At 49.6% G+C, this 21,267-nt stretch overlaps 1 protein-coding gene across 1 annotated transcript in view; it reads left to right on the forward strand.

Moving 5' to 3' along the window:
• SCAF4 (SR-related CTD associated factor 4) overlaps positions 1 to 21,267 on the forward strand; it is an 860,634-nt gene that overhangs the window by 265,812 nt on the left and 573,555 nt on the right. The window contains exon 13 of the mRNA XM_069204042.1: positions 9,188 to 9,367. Within this exon, the coding sequence (XP_069060143.1) occupies positions 9,188 to 9,367 (180 nt within the window). The remainder of the gene's footprint in view (positions 1 to 9,187; positions 9,368 to 21,267) is intronic.

The raw sequence follows: 21,267 nt of genomic DNA on the forward strand, positions 1-21,267 counted from the left end.
TGGGAGGAGGCACAAAGAGGGTGTACCCACCCTCAGGGCTAGTAGCCATTGGCTACTAACCCCCCAGACCTAAACACGCCCTTAAATTTAGTATTTAAGGGCTACCCTGAACCCTAGAAAATTAGATTCCTGCAACTACAAGAAGAAGGACTGCCCAGCTGAAAACCCCTGCAGCGGAAGACCAGAAGACGACAACTGCCTTGGCTCCAGAAACTCACCGGCCTGTCTCCTGCCTTCCAAAGATCCTGCTCCAGCGACGCCTTCCAAAGGGACCAGCGACCTCGACATCCTCTGAGGACTGCCCCTGCTTCGAAAAGACAAGAAACTCCTGAGGACAGCGGACCTGCTCCAAGAAAAGCTGCAACTTTGTTTCCAGCAGCTTTAAAGAACCCTGCAAGCTCCCCGCAAGAAGCGTGAGACTTGCAACACTGCACCCGGCGACCCCGACTCGGCTGGTGGAGATCCGACACCTCAGGAGGGACCCCAGGACTACTCTGATACTGTGAGTACCAAAACCTGTCCCCCCTGAGCCCCCACAGCGCCGCCTGCAGAGGGAATCCCGAGGCTTCCCCTGACCGCAACTCTTTGAACCTAAAGTCCCGACGCCTGGGAGAGACCCTGCACCCGCAGCCCCCAGGACCTGAAGGCCCGGACTCTCACTGGAGAAGTGACCCCCAGGAGTCCCTCTCCCTTGTCCAAGTGGAGGTTTCCCCGAGGAATCCCCCCCTTGCCTGCCTGCAGCGCTGAAGAGATCCCGAGATCTCTCATAGACTAACATTGCGAACCCGACGCTTGTTTCTACACTGCACCCGGCCGCCCCCGCGCCGCTGAGGGTGAAATTTCTGTGTGGGCTTGTGTCCCCCCCGGTGCCCTACAAAACCCCCCTGGTCTGCCCTCCGAAGACGCGGGTACTTACCTGCAAGCAGACCGGAACCGGGGCACCCCCTTCTCTCCATTCTAGCCTATGCGTTTTGGGCACCACTTTGAACTCTGCACCTGACCGGCCCTGAGCTGCTGGTGTGGTGACTTTGGGGTTGCTCTGAACCCCCAACGGTGGGCTACCTTGGACCAAGAACTAAGCCCTGTAAGTGTCTTACTTACCTGGTTAACCTAACAACTACTTACCTCCCCCAGGAACTGTGAAAATTGCACTAAGTGTCCACTTTTAAAGTAGCTATTTGTGAATAACTTGAAAAGTATACATGCAATTTTGATGATTTGAAGTTCCTAAAGTACTTACCTGCAATACCTTTCGAATGAGATATTACATGTAGAATTTGAACCTGTGGTTCTTAAAATAAACTAAGAAAAGATATTTTTCTATACAAAAACCTATTGGCTGGATTTGTCTCTGAGTGTGTGTACCTCATTTATTGTCTATGTGTATGTACAACAAATGCTTAACACTACTCCTTGGATAAGCCTACTGCTCGACCACACTACCACAAAATAGAGCATTAGTATTATCTATTTTTACCACTATTTTACCTCTAAGGGGAACCCTTGGACTCTGTCCATGCTATTCCTTACTTTGAAATAGCACATACAGAGCCAACTTCCTACATTGGTGGATCAGCGGTGGGGTACAAGACTTTGCATTTGCTGGACTACTCAGCCAATACCTGATCACACGACAAATTCCAAAATTGTCATTAGAAATTCATTTTTGCAATTTGAAATTTTTCTAAATTCTTAAAAGTCCTGCTAGGGCCTTGTGTGTTAAGTCCCTGTTTAGCATTGTCTTTTAGAGTTTAAAAGTTTGTTAAAGGTTTGAAATTAGATTCTAGAAACAGTTTTAGATTCTTTAAAAAGTCTTCCAACTTTTAGCAAAATAATGTCTGATACAGAGATTCAGGTGGTGGAACTCGACACCACACCTTACCTCCATCTTAAGATGAGGGAGCTAAGGTCTCTCTGTAATATAAAGAAAATAACCATTGGCTCCAGACCTACCAAAATTCAGCTCCAGGAGCTGTTGGCAGAGTTTGAAAAAGCCAACCCCTCTGAGGATGACTTCACAGAGGAAGAAATTAGTGACTTGGAGGGCAATTCCCCCCTTCCAGTCCTAAATAGGGAGACCAGGGCCTCTCAAGCCCTGTCTCCAAAAATGATAGTCAGAAATGTTGCTTCCCTCACAGGAGGGTCCAGCATTTCTGAAATCACTGAGGATGCTCTCAGTGAAGATGACCCCCTGTTAGCCAGGATGGTCAAAAGATTGGCTTTGGAAAAGCAGCTCCTAGCCATAGAAAGGGAAAGAAAAGAGATGGGCCTAGGTCCCATCAATGGTGGCAGCAACTTAAATAGGGTCAGAGATTCTCCTGACATCCTAAAAATCCCCAAAGGGATTGTAACAAAATATGAAGATGGTGATGACATCACCAAATGGTTCACAGCTTTTGAGAGGGCTTGTGTAACCAGAAAAGTGAACAGATCTCACTGGGGTGCTCTCCTTTGGGAAATGTTCACTGGAAAGTGTAGGGATAGACTCCTCACACTCTCTGGAAAAGATGCAGAATCTTATGACCTCATGAAGGGTACCCTGATTGAGGGCTTTGGATTCTCCACTGAGGAGTATAGAATTAGATTCAGGGGGGCTCAAAAATCCTCGAGCCAGACCTGGGTTGATTTTGTAGACTACTCAGTAAAAACACTGGATGGTTGGTTAACTGGAAATGAAGTGTGTGACTACGTTGGGCTTTATAATTTGTTTATGAAAGAACACATTTTAAGTAACTGCTTCAATGAAAAGTTGCATCAGTATCTGGTAGACCTAGGTCCAATTTCTCCCCAAGAATTGGGAAAGAAGGCAGACCACTGGGTCAAGACTAGAGTAACCAAAACTTCCACTGGGGGTGACCAAAAGAAAGGGGTTACAAAAACTCCCCAGGAAAAAGTGGGTGACACTAGAAACAAAGAAAAAGAGTCCTCTGTAGGCCCCCAAAAACCAGAACAGGTGGGTGGGCCCCAAGACACAACCCAAAACAAAGGTGGGTACCAGGGTAAGAACTGGGATGGCACTAAGGCCTGGTGCCACAACTGTAAACAGTCTGGGCACCACACCAAGGACACTTCTTGTCCCAAAAACAAACCCCAGAACAAAATTCCTGGGGTAACCAGTGTAGCCATGGGAGATGACTCCTCAGATGAGGAGGTCTTCCTAGCCTTCAACTGGAAACAGGGCCCAACAGGTGAGTTGGAGATTCCAGAGGGAAGCAGACACTTCCACCACCTACTGGTGAATGGAATCCCAACCACTGCCCTGAGAGACACTTGTGCCAGTCACACTATTGTGCATGACAGGCTGGTGCTCTCAAACCAGTACATCCCAGGTGAGACTGCCAGGGTAAGAGTTAGCCTAGACAGGGTCACTAAGAGGCCTGTGGCTTTAGTACCCATAGAAGTGGGTGGCACTCTTAGCTGGAGAAGGGTAGTAGTCAGTACAGACCTCCCCCTTGATTGTCTCCTTGGAAATGACTACCCAGAGGTTAGTCAGAGCCCAAGAGAGGAACTGGTCCAGTGCCAGTCCTCTCCCAAGGATTCTGGAAGTCCTGCCTCTGCAGTAAATGCAAGCAGGCCCCAGAAGAAGAAGAAAAGAAAACAGAGTAGGAAGGGTGGACAACCTTTAGCCAAGGTTACAGCAAGCCAGGGAGATTCTGCTCCAGTAGGGGAGAACTCCAAAAATGGCCCTGATAAAATCCAACCTGACCCACAAGAAGTCCTGGCTAGTCAGGCAACTGTTAAACCTGAGTGGGTGGCTCCTCAGCTAACAGAAGAAAGAGTGGAAGAAGGGTGTTTACTACAAAATGTGGTAACCCCCCACTCTAATACAGCAGACAGGCACCCTGAACCCAAAGAAGCCTGTAACTTAGCCCCTTCCCTTGTAGGTGAAGAGCTAAAGGTGTGGTTCTGGGCACTGACAGCTGTCAGTGGCCTCTGCTGGGTGTTAGCCTTTATGGCTGCACTATCCTTGGCATGGTGGTCAGACCCCATGCCAAACAGCAAGTTAGGCCCCCTGACCCTGTTGGTCATGGTGGGGTTACTCCAGCTCTGGGTAACCTCTTTGGGTAAGCTAGGGATGACCCTGGCTAAGATAAGATTAGCAGAGGTGGATACCTCTAAACCCAAAATAAAAAGAATGGGTGGAGACATTGAAGAGGCAGACAAGAGGCAATTCAGACTAGGTCCTATCACTGTGGAAGTGGGTCAGTTCCCCAAAGGGAATGACCTGAACAGAAGGATGTAAGGCAGAGTAGGCCCTGCAACTAACCAGCCTATTTCTCCTACTCTTCCTCGCCTGACAGACTAGGAAGACTCTCCCAGCTTGGGCTGAGTCTCCTGGCCTGTGGGCTGGGGGGGGGGCTTGTGTAAAGAAATGGCTCCCTGTTGCAGTTACCCCCCCACTTTTTGCCTGATACTGATGCTGACTTGACTGAGAAGTGTGCTGGGACCCTGCTAACCAGGCCCCAGCACCAGTGTTCCTTCACCTAAAATGTACCATTGTATCCACAATTGGCACACCCTGGCATTCAGATAAGTCCCTTGTAACTGGTACTTCTAGTACCAAGGGCCCTGATGCCAAGGAAGGTCTCTAAGGGCTGCAGCATGTATTATGCCACCCTGGAGACCTCTCACTCAGCACAGACACACTGCTTGCCAGCTTGTGTGTGCTAGTGAGGACAAAACGAGTAAGTCGACATGGCACTCCCCTCAGGGTGCCATGCCAGCCTCTCACTGCCTATGCAGTATAGGTAAGACACCCCTCTAGCAGGCCTTACAGCCCTAAGGCAGGGTGCACTATACCATAGGTGAGGGTACCAGTGCATGAGCATGGTACCCCTACAGTGTCTAAACAAAACCTTAGACATTGTAAGTGCAGGGTAGCCATAAGAGTATATGGTCTGGGAGTCTGTCAAACACGAACTCCACAGCACCATAATGGCTACACTGAAAACTGGGAAGTTTGGTATCAAACTTCTCAGCACAATAAATGCACACTGATGCCAGTGTACATTTTATTGTAAAATACACCACAGAGGGCACCTTAGAGGTGCCCCCTGAAACTTAACCGACTATCTGTGTAGGCTGACTAGTTTTAGCAGCCTGCCACAAACCGAGACATGTTGCTGGCCCCATGGGGAGAGTGCCTTTGTCACTCTGAGGCCAGTAACAAAGCCTGCACTGGGTGGAGATGCTAACACCTCCCCCAGGCAGGAATTGTCACACCTGGCGGTGAGCCTCAAAGGCTCACCTCCTTTGTGCCAACCCAGCAGGACACTCCAGCTAGTGGAGTTGCCCGCCCCCTCCGGCCAGGCCCCACTTTTGGCGGCAAGGCCGGAGAAAATAATGAGAAAAACAAGGAGGAGTGACTGGCCAGTCAGGACAGCCCCTAAGGTGTCCTGAGCTGAAGTGACTCTAACTTTTAGAAATCCTCCATCTTGCAGATGGAGGATTCCCCCAATAGGGTTAGGATTGTGACCCCCTCCCCTTGGGAGGAGGCACAAAGAGGGTGTACCCACCCTCAGGGCTAGTAGCCATTGGCTACTAACCCCCCAGACCTAAACACGCCCTTAAATTTAGTATTTAAGGGCTACCCTGAACCCTAGAAAATTAGATTCCTGCAACTACAAGAAGAAGGACTGCCCAGCTGAAAACCCCTGCAGCGGAAGACCAGAAGACGACAACTGCCTTGGCTCCAGAAACTCACCGGCCTGTCTCCTGCCTTCCAAAGATCCTGCTCCAGCGACGCCTTCCAAAGGGACCAGCGACCTCGACATCCTCTGAGGACTGCCCCTGCTTCGAAAAGACAAGAAACTCCTGAGGACAGCGGACCTGCTCCAAGAAAAGCTGCAACTTTGTTTCCAGCAGCTTTAAAGAACCCTGCAAGCTCCCCGCAAGAAGCGTGAGACTTGCAACACTGCACCCGGCGACCCCGACTCGGCTGGTGGAGATCCGACACCTCAGGAGGGACCCCAGGACTACTCTGATACTGTGAGTACCAAAACCTGTCCCCCCTGAGCCCCCACAGCGCCGCCTGCAGAGGGAATCCCGAGGCTTCCCCTGACCGCAACTCTTTGAACCTAAAGTCCCGACGCCTGGGAGAGACCCTGCACCCGCAGCCCCCAGGACCTGAAGGCCCGGACTCTCACTGGAGAAGTGACCCCCAGGAGTCCCTCTCCCTTGTCCAAGTGGAGGTTTCCCCGAGGAATCCCCCCCTTGCCTGCCTGCAGCGCTGAAGAGATCCCGAGATCTCTCATAGACTAACATTGCGAACCCGACGCTTGTTTCTACACTGCACCCGGCCGCCCCCGCGCCGCTGAGGGTGAAATTTCTGTGTGGGCTTGTGTCCCCCCCGGTGCCCTACAAAACCCCCCTGGTCTGCCCTCCGAAGACGCGGGTACTTACCTGCAAGCAGACCGGAACCGGGGCACCCCCTTCTCTCCATTCTAGCCTATGCGTTTTGGGCACCACTTTGAACTCTGCACCTGACCGGCCCTGAGCTGCTGGTGTGGTGACTTTGGGGTTGCTCTGAACCCCCAACGGTGGGCTACCTTGGACCAAGAACTAAGCCCTGTAAGTGTCTTACTTACCTGGTTAACCTAACAACTACTTACCTCCCCCAGGAACTGTGAAAATTGCACTAAGTGTCCACTTTTAAAGTAGCTATTTGTGAATAACTTGAAAAGTATACATGCAATTTTGATGATTTGAAGTTCCTAAAGTACTTACCTGCAATACCTTTCGAATGAGATATTACATGTAGAATTTGAACCTGTGGTTCTTAAAATAAACTAAGAAAAGATATTTTTCTATACAAAAACCTATTGGCTGGATTTGTCTCTGAGTGTGTGTACCTCATTTATTGTCTATGTGTATGTACAACAAATGCTTAACACTACTCCTTGGATAAGCCTACTGCTCGACCACACTACCACAAAATAGAGCATTAGTATTATCTATTTTTACCACTATTTTACCTCTAAGGGGAACCCTTGGACTCTGTGCATGCTATTCCTTACTTTGAAATAGCACATACAGAGCCAACTTCCTACAGTTAGGTTCAGGGAAGCCCCTAAATACTAAATTTAAGGGCGTGTTTAGGTCTGGGGGGTTAGTAGCCAATGGCTACTAGCCCTGAGGGTGGGTACACCCTCTTTGTGCCTCCTCCCAAGGGGAGGGGGTCACATTCCTATCCCTATTGGGGGAATCCTTCTACAAGATGGAGGATTTCTAAAAGTCAGTGTCACCTCAGCTCAGGACACCCTAGGGGCTGTCCTGACTGGCCAGTGACTCCTCCTTGTTTTTCTCATTATCTCTCCTGGACTTGCTGCCAAAAGTGGGGGCTGGGTCCAGGGGGCGGGCATCTCCACTAGCTGGAGTGCCCTGGGGCATTGTAACACAAAGCTTGATCCTTTGAAGCTCACTGCTAGGTGTTACAGTTCCTGCAGGGGGGAGGTGTGAAGCACCTCCTCCCAGAGCAGGCTTTGTTTCTGTCCTCAGAGAGCACAAAGGCTCTCACCGCATGGGGTCAGAAACTCGTCTCTCAGCAGCAGGCTGGCAGAGACCAGTCAGTCCTGCACTGAACAATTGGGTAAAATACAGGGGGTATCTCTAAGATGCCCTCTGTGTGCCTTTTTTAATAAATCCAACACTGGCATCAGTGTGGGTTTATTATTCTGAGAAGTTTGATACTAAACTTCCCAGTATTCAGTGTAGCCATTATGGAGCTGTGGAGTTCGTTTTTGACAGACTCCCAGCCCATATACTCTTATGGCTACCCTGCACTTACAATGTCTAAGGTTTTGCTTAGACACTGTAGGGGCATAGTGCTCATGCACCTATGCCCTCACCTGTGGTATAGTGCACCCTGCCTTAGGGCTGTAAGGCCTGCTAGATGGGTGACTTACCTATGCCACAGGCAGTGTGAGGTTGGCATGGCACCCTGAGGGGAGTGCCATGTCGACTTAGTCATTTTCTCCCCACCAGCACACACAAGCTGGCAAGCAGTGTGTCTGTGCTGAGTGAGAGGTCCCTATGGTGGCATAAGACATGCTGCAGCCCTTAGAGACCTTCCCTGGCATCAGGGCCCTTGGTACCAGGGGTACCAGTTACAAGGGGCTTACCTAGGTGCCAGGGTTGTGCCAATTGTGGAAACAATGGTATATTTTAGGTGAAAGAACACTGGTGCTGGGGCCTGGTTAGCAGGGTCCTAGCACACTTCTCAGTCAAGTCAGCATCAGTATCAGGCAAAAAGTGGGGGGTAACTGCAACAGGGAGCCATTTCTTTACAGGGTAACCATGCCAAGGAGGCATTTCCTTACAGGTTCTACAATGGGTTTTCTGCTCCCTGGAGATGTCAGGCTGTCTGCTTACACTAAGTAACGGGTGACTAAGGTGTGATCACCATTTGCATCACTGAAGCTGTAGTCTCTTTGAATTTGGTCATCAATGTCCACTGTGGTAGTAATCCTCCCACCAACAGTTCCCTTTGTTTCTTATTCCTGGGAGTCCTTCACGCTTTGTAGCAGTAGGGTAGCCAGTTGTCCTGGGGACAACAGCTGCAGGGCTACCAGACGTTTTATACAAAGCGATGACTAGCTGTTCTGTACTACTCCCTGATCACGTATGTTAATCACACTACATAAACCATCAACTGCCTCAGAGCCTAGTTTATAGGAGCAACAACCATTCTCCTCTACAGTTGGATTTACACTTTGTGTACACCTTTTGTCAGCATCATTATGTTGTGCTCCTGAATGTCTTTTGATTTAATGGTAAGCACCTGCATTGGGCTCTTCTGTTGTTTTTGCCTACCAGATTCGAAAAAGCTAAAACCAAGTCAGAAAAATATTCATGGCAATGCCTCACCCTTTACAAGCATCGCAGAGAACCTCTCTTTCAATGAAACTTTAATTTCATAAGAATATATCTTAAGGGAGATAAAATCTTTGCAGATGGAAGATTGCTTCTCCTTATCCATAGATCCCACACTCCCATTTGCCCACACTGCAGTTTACCTTAAAGCTGATATTTACGATAATTGAATCTTTTGACCACCTTTTCAGCTTAATGTGGAACCATCTTTTGTATTATAATTTGTAAGGAGCATGATTATCTGTTTCACTGGTAGTAAGTAAAAATTTATAGCATGAACTAATTACTGAAATGAATTCACTTATTTCTTTTGAAGGTTCCTCTTCCTCCGAATGGACAGATGCCAGGTTATGGGCATATTCCACCACCCCAGTTTGCTTCCATGGTGCAACCTATGGTGGTTCCACCGCCACCTTTGGTACCTCCAACACCACCAGTAACGCTGCCTTTTGAAGCCACACAATCAGAGCCACAAATAGAAAAACCACAGCAGCCCGTGAGTTGATTGTTTTTTTCAATCATTTTTTTTATATCTGTGAATGAGTGTCAAAGTAAGAGATGTCCATCATAGGTTGAGCAGACCTATATCCAGACCTATATCCAAATTTTCAGGATAAATTTACTCTACCCAGATGTATTTTAATTGAGTAATCTGACAGTATGGCATGAATCAGACCTTCATGGTCCTATTTTGGCAACTTCTGATTTCATACAAGTCTTTGCCCACAAACTGTTTTCATAACGCATCAGTAACTTGACCCACCCTTTTGGTGCATTTTAGTCAATCACTTGAAGTGCCAGAAAATTGTCATCTGTTTTCTATGGGGGCCGGTACAATATATCAGCCCTTGCTTAGTCAAAACAACAGTGTTCCGTTGTAGTACTAAAGAGCCAGTTTTGTTTACTAAGTTGATATATTGGTATTCCAAAGCACAGGCTGATTTTCTGCCTTGTAAGTCTGAGAACATTGTTTAAGACATGTTAAACGCTACTGAAGCACGTCTGCAAGATAAAACCTGTGTATAACATTGGCCTGTCCTCACTGAAGCATAATTTATAATTGTGCTATCAGGATTCAAAGTCTCCGACTTTGTATATTTTAATGTTGAGTTGTAAGGAAATGGCTCCCTGTTGCTGTTACCCCCCACTTTTTGCTTGATACTGATGCTGACTTGACTGAGAAGTGTGCTGGGACCCTGCTAACCAGGCCCGAGCACCAATGTTCTTTCACCTAAAATGTACCATTGTCTCCACAATTGGCACAACCCTGGCACCCTGGTAAGTCCCTTGTAACTGGTACCCCTGGTACCAAGGGCCCTGATGCCAGGGAAGGTCTCTAAGGGCTGCAGCATGTCTTATGCCACCCTAGGGATCCCTCACTCAGCACAGACACACTGCTTGCCAGCTTGTGTGTGTTGGTGGGGAGAAAATGACTAAGTCGACATGGCACTCCCCTCAGGGTGCCATGCCAACCTCACACTGCCTGTGGCATAGGTAAATCACCCCTCTAGCAGGCCTTACAGCCCTAAGGCAGGGTGCACTATACCACAGGTGAGGGCATATGTGCATGAGCGCTATGCCCCTACAGTGTCTAAGCAAAACCTTAGACATTGTAAGTGCAGGGTAGCCATAAAGAGTATATAGTCTGGGAGTCTGTCAATTACGAACTCCACAGTTCCATAATGGCTACACTGAAATCTGGGAAGTTTAGTATCAAACAAATGCACACTGATGCCAGTGTGGGATATTTGAAGAATGCACACAGAGGGCATCTTAGAGATGCCTCATGTACACCAGTCTGACTCCTAGTGCTAGGCTGACCAGTTTCTGCCAGCCTGCCACAACCAGACGAGTTTCTGGCCACATGGGGTGAGTACCTTTGTCACTCTGTGGCCAGGAACAAAGCCTGCACTGGTTGGAGGTGCTTCTCACCTCCCCCTGCAGGAACTGTAACACCTGGTGGTGAGCCTCAAAGGCTCCTGCCTGTTGCTTCCGCACCTCAGGACATCCCAGCTAGTGGAGATGCCTGCCGCTCAGGACACAGCCCCCACTTTTGGCAGCAAGTCCGGAGGAGATAATGAGAAAAACTAGGAGGAGTCACCCACCAGTCAGGACAGCCCCTAAGGTGTCCTGAGCTGAGATGACCCCTGCTTTTAGAAATCCCCCATCTTGGTTTTGGAGGATTCCCCCAATAGGAATAGGGATGTGCCCCCCTCCCCTCAGGGAGGAGGCACAGGGAGGGTGTAGCCACCCTCAAGGATAGTTGCCATTGGCTACTGCCCTCGAGGGTGTAGCCACCCTCAAGGATAGTTGCCATTGGCTACTGCCCTCCAGACTTAAACACACCCCTAAATGTAGTACTTACGGCCGAGCCCAGGAATTCAGATTCCTGCAGCCTGAAGAAAGGAGGACTGCTGACCTTAAAGCCCCACAGAGAAGACGGATACACCAACTGACTTGGCCCCAGCCCTACCGGCCTGTCTCCAGACTCAAAGAACCTGCATAGCGACTCATCCAGTGGGACCAGTGACCTCGGAGGACTGCCTGCACCTAAAGGACCAAGAGACTCCAGAGAACAGCGGCACTGCAACAACTTTGAAACAACTTTAAAGAGACTCTCTTCCCGCCAGGAGTGCCCCCCAATTCCCAGTGCACTACAAAACCCCCCTGGCCTTCTCCCCGAGAACACAGGTACTTACTCATAGGCAGACTAGGACTGTTCTTCATAGACGCCTATGTGTTTTGGGCCCTCCTTTGACCTCTGCACCTGACTGACCCTGTGTTGCTGGTGCCGTGGCTTTGGGGTTGCCTTGAACCCCCAGCGGTGGGCTGCCTATGCCCAGGAGACTGACTTTGTAAGTGGTTTACTTACCTGAGGAACCTAACCAAACTTACCTCCCCCAGGAACTGTTGATTCTTGCACTATGTCCATTTTTAAAATAGCTTATTGCCATTTTAACCAAAACTGTGTGTACTACTGTTTTAAATTAAATTTCTATACTTACCTGTGTGAAGTACTTTGCATTTTATGTACTTACCTCAAATCTTGGATCTTGTGGTTCCAAAATAAAACTATTGGCCTGGAGTAAAGCCTTTGAGTGTGTGTTCCTCATGTATTGCCTGTGTGTGTGCAACAAATGCTTAATACCACCCTCTGATAAGCCTACTGCTCGACCACACTACCACAAAATAGAGCATTAGTATTATCTAATTTTGCCACTGTCAACCTTTAAGGGGAACCCTTGTACTCTGTGCACACTATCTCTCACTTTGAGATAGTATATACAGAGCCAACTTCCCACTGGCAGGTAGAACCTGGGGAATACCACAGCCCGTTGGGAGTACTGCAGGTAGCGAAGGGGGGGGAGGGGTCATGTCAGTAGGCCCACCTTTAATCCTAGAAGGTTGGTCCAGAGAGTCCCCAGGAGGAGGGATATGTTCCCCTCTGTCAATACCCCTGTATCCTCAGTACGAGGGGACCCACTGCTCCACTTCAGGGGAAGTTTCCTTAGGTAAGGAGCTTAAGAAACTGAGGCTGGCCCTAGATAGGGAGGCATTCGCAGTGGAAAAGGGAGAGACAGGTATTGTGGTTAACTCCCCATGTTGGCAGCACTCTTACCTTAAGCGACATCAGTGTCATGGAGGACCCCTGTGATTCTAGGACCCTGAGCAAGATAGTCCCACCTTACAATGTAGGTTATGATATTTACAAATGGTTTACTGCTTTGGAGAGGGCCTGTAAAGTACAGAATGTCCACTAAAGACAGACGGTGACTCACCTTCTCTAACAAAAGCAGAGACAAACTCCTCACTGTCAGAGAGGACAATGCAGACAATTATACAGCACTCAAAAATGCCCAGAATTAAGTTCAGGGAAACCAAAAAGAAGTCCTCCAGATTAGGCAGATTTTGTAGACTGTTCAGTTAGAGCGCTGGAAGGCTGGTTGCATGGGAACAAAGTGAGTGATTATCAGGGCTTATACAATTTGATTCTAAGAGAGCACATTTTGAATAGCTGTATATCTGGTCAACTGCATCAATAGCTGGTGGACTCTGATCTGTCCTCTATCCAAGAACTGGGAAAGTCGGCAGACAAGTGGGTCCAGGGTGAGTAGAAAAAGTCACACGGGGTGTCCACAAAAAGAAAGAAGCAGGTAAGCATCAGGATAAGGGTGGGACAAAGATAAAGCTAAAGAGGCTTCGTCGGGCCCACAAAACTCCTCTTGGGGTGAGAATAAATCCTCTTCCTCAAGCTTTAAAACAAACCTTGGTGCTACATATGTAAAATAAAGGCCATAGGGCAGGGGACATCTTCTGTCCAAAGAAATACACCAAGCCCCCTACCACTACTAATACCACTTCTACCTCTTGTGCCCCTAGCAATAGTAGTGTTAATAATAATAGTAGTCAGTCCATAAGTGTAGCTGGGCTCACCTTTGGGATTGTAGTGGTACATGGGCTTCTCATAGAGGCCACTGAGTCTGTGTGGGTCTCTGATGGGGGCATTGACTTTGCCACCCTAGCTGCCTGTCCCCTTAATATGGATAAGTACAGGCAGAATCCCTTGATAAATGCTGTTGTGGCTGAGGCCTACAGGGTCACTGTGGTGACTGAAGAATTGGTGTCTCCCGAGCAACACCTACTTAGTCACATGTAACAAGTGACTGATTACTTTGTGCCACCACATGGCAGTTATTGACTTTAGCTGATCTACCTGTAGAATGCCTGCTAGGTAATGACTTGGAGACTTACGGCTTGGGCTGAAGTGGAATTGGAGGCCCATGCAACAATGCTGGGCATCCCTGTGTATACCTTTGCCCTTACCAGAACACGGGCCAAGAAGCAAAGAGAAGAGGAAGCCCTGGCGACTGGAACAGTGGCCCAGGAGGCTCCTAAAAAGAAGAGCAGACAGGATAAAAGGTTACCCCCTACTCCAGCTTCGAGGGAAGATTCAACACCTGAGGGAGAAGAATCTACTCCTTGGGTGGCATTTACACCAGAGGAGCTCAAAGCTGACACAGTTGAGCTCTTGGGTGCGGGGGGCTATCAGAGAGGAACTCAGTATGGAATGGAAAACCTGTCCCACAATGGAGAGCTTAAGGCAGCGCTCTGCAGCACAAGAGGCAGGGGATGCCAGTTGCATCCATAAGGTGTACTGAGATAACAGCCTCCTTTACTCAGAAGCAAGGGACGCAAAATATGGTGCCACTAGAAGACTGGTTATCCCTCTGAAGTTTAAGGAGTGGCAGTTAATTCCAAGACATGACATCCCCCTTGCAGGCTGCTTCGGGCAAAGCAAGACTTGGGACAGGCTTGGCCCTCATTTTCACTGGCCCCACATGTCTGAAGACACCAAGAGGTTTTGTCGCTCCTGTGTCACTTGCCAAGGCAGTGGCAAGACAGGTAGCACTCCAAAGGCCCTTTTAATTCCACTACCTGTAGTTGGGGTGCCCTTTGACAGGGTTGTGGTGGATATTTTCGTGCTCCTGGGCCCTCCAAGAACCTCTGGAAATATTTATACTGGTGGTGGACCATGCCACTAGGTATTCAGAGCTCATTCTTCTTAGGACCACAACAGCTCCTGCAGAGGCCAAAGCCCTCATGGGAATTTTCTCAAAGGTGGGTATTCCTAAAGAGGTGGTATCAGACAGAGGTGCAAACTTCATATCTGCTTGCCTTAAAGTCTTCTGGAAGGAGTGTGGTGTCACTTATAAATTCACCACTCTTTACCATCCTCAAACCAGTGGATTAGTTGAGAGGTTTAACAAAACCCTCAGAGGCATATTAATGGGACTCAGAGAAACTCAGAAGGTGGAGTGATGTCCTGTTACTTTGCCTCCTCTTTGCCTATAGGGAGGTTCCTCAGAAGGGAGTGGGCTACAGCCCCTTTGAGCTTCGGTTTGGACACCCTGTTAGGGATCCCCTTGCTCTTGTGAAAGAAGGCTGGGAGCAACCTCTCAAGCCTCCCAAACAGGACATAATGGGCTATTGTAAAGAAATGGCTCCCTGTTGCAGTTACCCCCCACTTTTTGCCTGATACTGATGCTGACTTGACTGAGAAGTGTGCTGGGACCCTGCTAACCAGGCCCCAGCACCAGTGTTTTCACCTAAAATGTGCCATTGTCTCCATAATTGGCACAACCCTGGCACCCAGGTAAGTCCCTTGTAACTGGTACCCCTGGTACCAAGGGCCCTGATGCCAGGGAAGGTCTCTAAGGGCTGCAGCATGTCTTATGCCACCCTAGGGACTCCTCACTCAGCACAGACACACTGCTTGCCAGCTTGTGTGTGCTGGTGGGGAGAAAATGACTAAGTCGACATGGCACTCCCCTCAGGGTGCCATGCCAACCTCACACTGCCTGTGACATAGGTAAGTCACCCCTCTAGCAGGCCTCACAGCCCTAAGGCAGGGTGCACTATACCACAGGTGAGGGCATAGGTGCATGAGCACTATGCCCCTACAGTGTCTAAGCAAAACCTTAGACATTGTAAGTGCAGGGTAGCCATAAGAGTATATGGCCTGGGAGTCTTTCAAAAACGAACTCCACAGCTCCATAATGGCTACACTGAATACTGGGAAGTTTAGTATCAAACTTCTCAGAATAATAAACCCACACTGATGCCAGTGTTGGATTTATTAAAAAATGCACACAGAGGGCATCTTAGAGATACCCCCTGTATTTTACCCAATTGTTCAGTGCAGGACTGACTGGTCTGTGCCAGCCTGCTGCCGAGAGACGAGTTTCTGACCCAATGTGGTGAGGGCCTTTGTGCTCTCTGAGGACAGAAACAAAAGCCTGCTCTGGGTGGAGGTGCTTCACACCTTCCCCCCTGCAGGAACTGTAACACCTAGCAGTGAGCCTCAAAGGCTCAGGCTTCGTGTTACAAAGCCCCAGGGCATTCCAGCTAATGGAGATGCCCGCCCCTGGACACAGCCCCCACTTTTGGCGGCAAGTCCTGGAGAGATAATGAGAAAAACAAGGAGGAGTCACTGGCCAGTCAGGAAAGCCCCTAAGGTGTCCTGAGGTGACTTTGACTTTTAGAAATCCTCCATCTTGCAGATGGAGGATTCCCCCAATAGGATTAGGGATGTGCCCCTCTCCCCTCAGGGAGACCTAAACACGCCCTTAAATTTGGTATTTAAGGGCTCCCCTGAACCTAGGAATTCAGATTCCTGCAACTTACAAGAAGGAGAGGACTGCTGAGCTGAAAACCCCTGCAGAAGAAGAAAGAAGACACCAACTGCTTTGGCCCCAGTCCTACCGGCCTGTCTCCTGCCTTCTAAAGAAACCTGCTCCAGCGACGCTTTCCCAGGACCAGCGACCTCTGAATCCTCAGAGGACTGCCTTGCTTCAAGAAAGACTAGAAACTCCTGAGGACAGCTGCCCTGTTCCAAAAAGACTGCAACTTTGTTTCAGAGGAGCAGATTTAAAGACCCCTTGTAAAGAAATGGCTCCCTGTTGCAGTTACCCCCCACATTTTGCCTGATACTGATGCTGACTTGACTGAGAAGTATGCTGGGACCCTGCTAACCAGGCCCCAGCACCAGTGTTCTTTCACCTAAAATGTACCATTGTTTCCACAATTGGCACAACCCTGGCACCTAGGTAAGTCCCTTGTAACTGGTACCCCTGGTACCAAGGGCCCTGATGCCAGGGAAGGTCTCTAAGGGCTGCAGCATGTCTTATGCCACCCTAGGGACCCCTCACTCAGCACAGACACACTGCTTGCCAGCTTGTGTGTGCTGGTGGGGAGAAAATGACTAAGTCGACATGGCACTCCCCTCAGGGTGCCATGCCAACCTCACACTGCCTGTGACATAGGTAAGTCACCCCTCTAGCAGGCCTCACAGCCCTAAGGCAGGGTGCACTATACCACAGGTGAGGGCATATGTGCATGAGCACTATGCCCCTACAGTGTCTAAGCAAAACCTTAGACATTGTAAGTGCAGGGTAGCCATAAGAGTATATGGGCTGGGAGTCTGTCAAAAACGAACTCCACAGCTCCATAATGGCTACACTGAATACTGGGAAGTTTAGTATCAAACTTCTCAGAATAATAAACCCACACTGATGCCAGTGTTGGATTTATTAAAAAATGCACACAGAGGGCATCTTAGAGATACCCCCTGTATTTTACCCAATTGTTCAGTGCAGGACTGACTGGTCTGTGCCAGCCTGCTGCTGAGAGACGAGTGTCTGACCTCATGCGGTGAGAGCCTTTGTGCTCTCTGAGGACAGAAACAAAGCCTGCTCTGGGTGGAGGTGCTTCACACCTCCCCCCTGCAGGAACTGTAACACCTAGCAGTGAGCTTCAAAGGCTCAAGCTTCGTGTTACAATGCCCCAGGGCACTCCAGCTAGTGGAGATGCCCGCCTCCTGGACCCAGCCCCCACTTTTGGCGGCAAGTCCAGGAGAGATAATGAGAAAAACAAGGAGGAGTCACTGGCCAGTCAGGACAGCCCCTAAGGTGTCCTGAGCTGAGGTGACTCTGACTTTTAGAAATCCTCCATCTTGCAGATGGAGGATTCCCCCAATAGGATTAGGGATGTGACCCCCTCCCCTTGGGAGGAGGCACAAAGAGGGTGTACTCACCCTCGGGGCTAGTAGCCATTGGCTACTAACCCCCCAGACCTAAACACGCCCTTAAATTTAGTATTTAAGGGCTTCACTGAACCTAAGAATTTAGATTCCTGCAACAACAAGAAGGAGGACTGCCTAGCTGAAAACCCCTGCAGAGCAAGACCAGAAGACAACAACTGCCTTGGCTCCAGAAACTCACCGGCCTGTCTCCTGCCTTCCAAAGAACTCTGCTCCAGCGACGCCTTCCAAAGGGACCAGCGACCTCTGAATCCTCTGAGGACTGCCCTGCTTCGACGACGACAAGAAACTCCCGAGGACAGCGGACCTGCTCCAAAAAGACTGCAACTTTATCCAAAGGAGCAGCTTTAAAGAACCTTGCAATCTCCCCGCAAGAAGCGTGAGACTTGCAACACTGCACCCGGCGACCCCGTCTCGGCTGGTGGAGAACCAACACCTCAGGGAGGACCCCCGGACTACTCTACGACTGTGAGTACCAAAACCTGTCCCCCCTGAGCCCCCACAGCGCCGCCTGCAGAGGGAATCCCGAGGCTTCCCCTGACCGCGACTCTCTGAAACCTAAGTCCCGACGCCTGGAAAAGACCCTGCACCCGCAGCCCCCAGGACCTGAAGGACCGGACTTTCACTGCAGAAGTGACCCCCAGGAGTCCCTCGCCCTTGCCCAAGTGGAGGTTTCCCCAAGGAAGCCCCCCCTTGCCTGCCTGCAGCGCTGAAGAGATCCCTTGATCTCTCATTGACTTCCATTGCGAACCCGACGCTTGTTCTAACACTGCACCCGGCCGCCCCCGCGCCGCTGAGGGTGAAATTTCTGTGTGGGCTTGTGTCCCCCCCGGTGCCTACAAAACCCCCCTGGTCTGCCCTCCAAAGACGCGGGTACTTACCTGCTGGCAGACTGGAACCGGGGCACCCCCTTCTCTCCCTTGAAGCCTATGCGTTTTGGGCACCACTTTGAACTCTGCACCTGACCGGCCCTCAGCTGCTGGTGTGGTAACTTTGGGGTTGCTCTGAACCCCCAACGGTGGGCTACCTTGGACCAAGAACTGAACCCTGTAAGTGTCTTACTTACCTGGTAAAACTAACAAAAACTTACCTCCCCCAGGAACTGTGAAAATTGCACTAAGTGTCCACTTTTAAAATAGCTATTTGTGAATAACTTGAAAAGTATACATGCAATTGAAATGATTCAAAGTTCCTAATGTACTTACCTGCAATACCTTTCAAACAAGATATTACATGTTAAATTTGAACCTGTGGTTCTTAAAATAAACTAAGAAAAGATATTTTTCTATAACAAAACCTATTGGCTGGATTTGTCTCTGAGTGTGTGTACCTCATTTATTGTCTATGCGTATGTACAACAAATGCTTAACACTACTCCTTGGATAAGCCTACTGCTCGACCACACTACCACAAAATAGAGCATTAGTATTATCTATTTTTACCACTATTTTACCTCTAAGGGGAACCCTTGGACTCTGTGCATGCTATTCCTTACTTTGAAATAGCACATACAGAGCCAACTTCCTACACCCCTGCAATCCCCGCAAGAAGCGTGAGACTTGCAACACTGCACCCGGTGACCCCGACTCGACTGGTGGAGAACCAACACCTCAGGGAGGACCCTCCGGCGACTCCGAGACCGTGAGTAACCAAAGTTGTCCCCCCTGAGCCCCCACAGCGACGCCTGCAGAGGGAATCCCGAGGCTCCCCCTGACCGCGACTGCCTGACTCTAAAATCCAGACGGCTGGAAAAGACCCTGCACCCGCAGCCCCCAGCACCTGAAGGATCGGAACTCCAGTGCAGGAGTGACCCCCAGGAGGCCCTCTCCCTTGCCCAGATGCTGGCTACCTCAGGAGCCCCCCCCTTGCCTTCCTACGACGCTGAAGAGACCCCTTGGTCTCCCATTGACTCCCATTCTAAACCTGACGCTTGTTTGCACACTGCACCCGGCCGCCCCCGCGCTGCTGAGGGTGTACTTTTTGTGTGGACCTGTGTCCCGTCCCCCGGTGCCCTAAAAAAAACCCCTGGTCTGCCCTCCGAAGACGCGGGTACTTACCTGCTGGCAGACCGGAACCGGGGCACCCCCTTCTCTCCATTGAAGCCTATGTGTTTTGGGCACCTCTTTGACCTTTGCACCTGACCGGCCCTGAGCTGCTGGTGTGGTGACTTTGGGGTTGCTCTGAACCCCCAACGGTGGGCTACCTTGGACCCCAATCTTAACCCCGTAAGTGGTGTACTTACCTGCAAAACCTAACAATACTTTACCTTCCCCAGGAACTGTGAAAATTGCACTGTGTCCACTTTTAAAACAGCTAAATGTGTTTTATGTGAAAAGTATATATGCTACTGTAATCATTCAAACTTCCTAAAGTACTTACCTGCAATACCTTTCAAATGAGATATTACATGTAGAATTTGAACCTGTGGTTCTTAAAATTAACTAAGAAAATATATTTTTCTATAACAAAACCTATTGGCTGGATTTGTCTCTGAGTGTGTGTTCCTCATTTATTGCCTGTGTGTATGTACAACAAATGCTTAACACTACTTGTAAGGAAATGCCTCCTTGGCATGGTTACCCCCTGACTTTTTGCCTTTGCTGATGCTATGTTTTGAATTGAAAGTGTGCTGAGGCCTGCTAACCAGGCCCCAGCACCAGTGTTCTTTCCCTAACCTGTACTTTTGATTCCACAATTGGCACACCCTGGCATCCAGATAAGTCCCTTGTAACTGGTACCTCTGGTACCAAGGGCCCTGATGCCAGGGAAGGTCTCTAAGGGCTGCAGCATGTCGTATGCCACCCTGGAGACCCCTCACTCAGTACAGACACACTTGTTCTCACCAGCACACACAAGCTGGCAAGCAAACGAGTAAGTCGACATGGCACTCCCCTCAGGGTGCCATGCCAGCCTCTCACTGCCTATGCAGGTATAGATAAGTCACCCCTCTAGTAGGCCTTACAGCCCTAAGGCCGGGTGCACTATACCATAGGTGAGGGGCACCAGTGCATGAGCACTGTGCCCCTACAGTGTCTAAGCAATACCTTAGACATTGTAAGTGCAGGGTAGCCATAAGAGTATATGGTCTGGGAGTCTGTTTTACACGAACTCCACAGCACCATAATGGCTACACTGAAAACTGGGAAGTTTGGTATCAAACTTCTCAGCACAATAAATGCACACTGATGCCAGTGTACATTTTATTGTAAAATACACCCCAGAGGGCACCTTAGAGGTGCCCCCTGAAACTTAACCGACTATCTGTGTAGGCTGACTGGTTCCAGCAGCCTGCCACACTAGAGACATGTTGCTGGCCCCATGGGGAGAGTGCCTTTGTCACTCTGAGGCCAGTAACAAAGCCTGCACTGGGTGGAGATGCGAACACCTCCCCCAGGCAGGAGCTGTAACACCTGGCGGTGAGCCTCAAAGGCTCACCCCTTTGTCACTGCACAGCAGGGCACTCCAGCTTAGTGGAGTTGACCGCCCCCTCCGGCCACGGCCCCCACTTTTGGCGGCAAGGCTGGAGGAAACAAAGAATACAACAAGGAGGAGTCACTGGCCAGTCAGGACAGCCCCTAAGGTGTCCTGAGCTGAAGTGACTCTAACTTTTAGAAATCCTCCATCTTGCAGATGGAGGATTCCCCCAATAGGATTAGGGATGTGACCCCCTCCCCTTGGGAGGAGGCACAAAGAGGGTGTACTCACCCTCAGGGCTAGTAGCCATTGGCTACTAACCCCCCAGACCTAAACACGCCCTTAAATTTAGTATTTAAGGGCTCCCCTGAACCTAAGAATTT

The sequence above is a fragment of the Pleurodeles waltl genome, chromosome 8 (genome assembly GCF_031143425.1).
Source record: "Pleurodeles waltl isolate 20211129_DDA chromosome 8, aPleWal1.hap1.20221129, whole genome shotgun sequence".
In the NCBI taxonomy this organism is placed as follows: Eukaryota; Metazoa; Chordata; class Amphibia; order Caudata; family Salamandridae; genus Pleurodeles; species Pleurodeles waltl.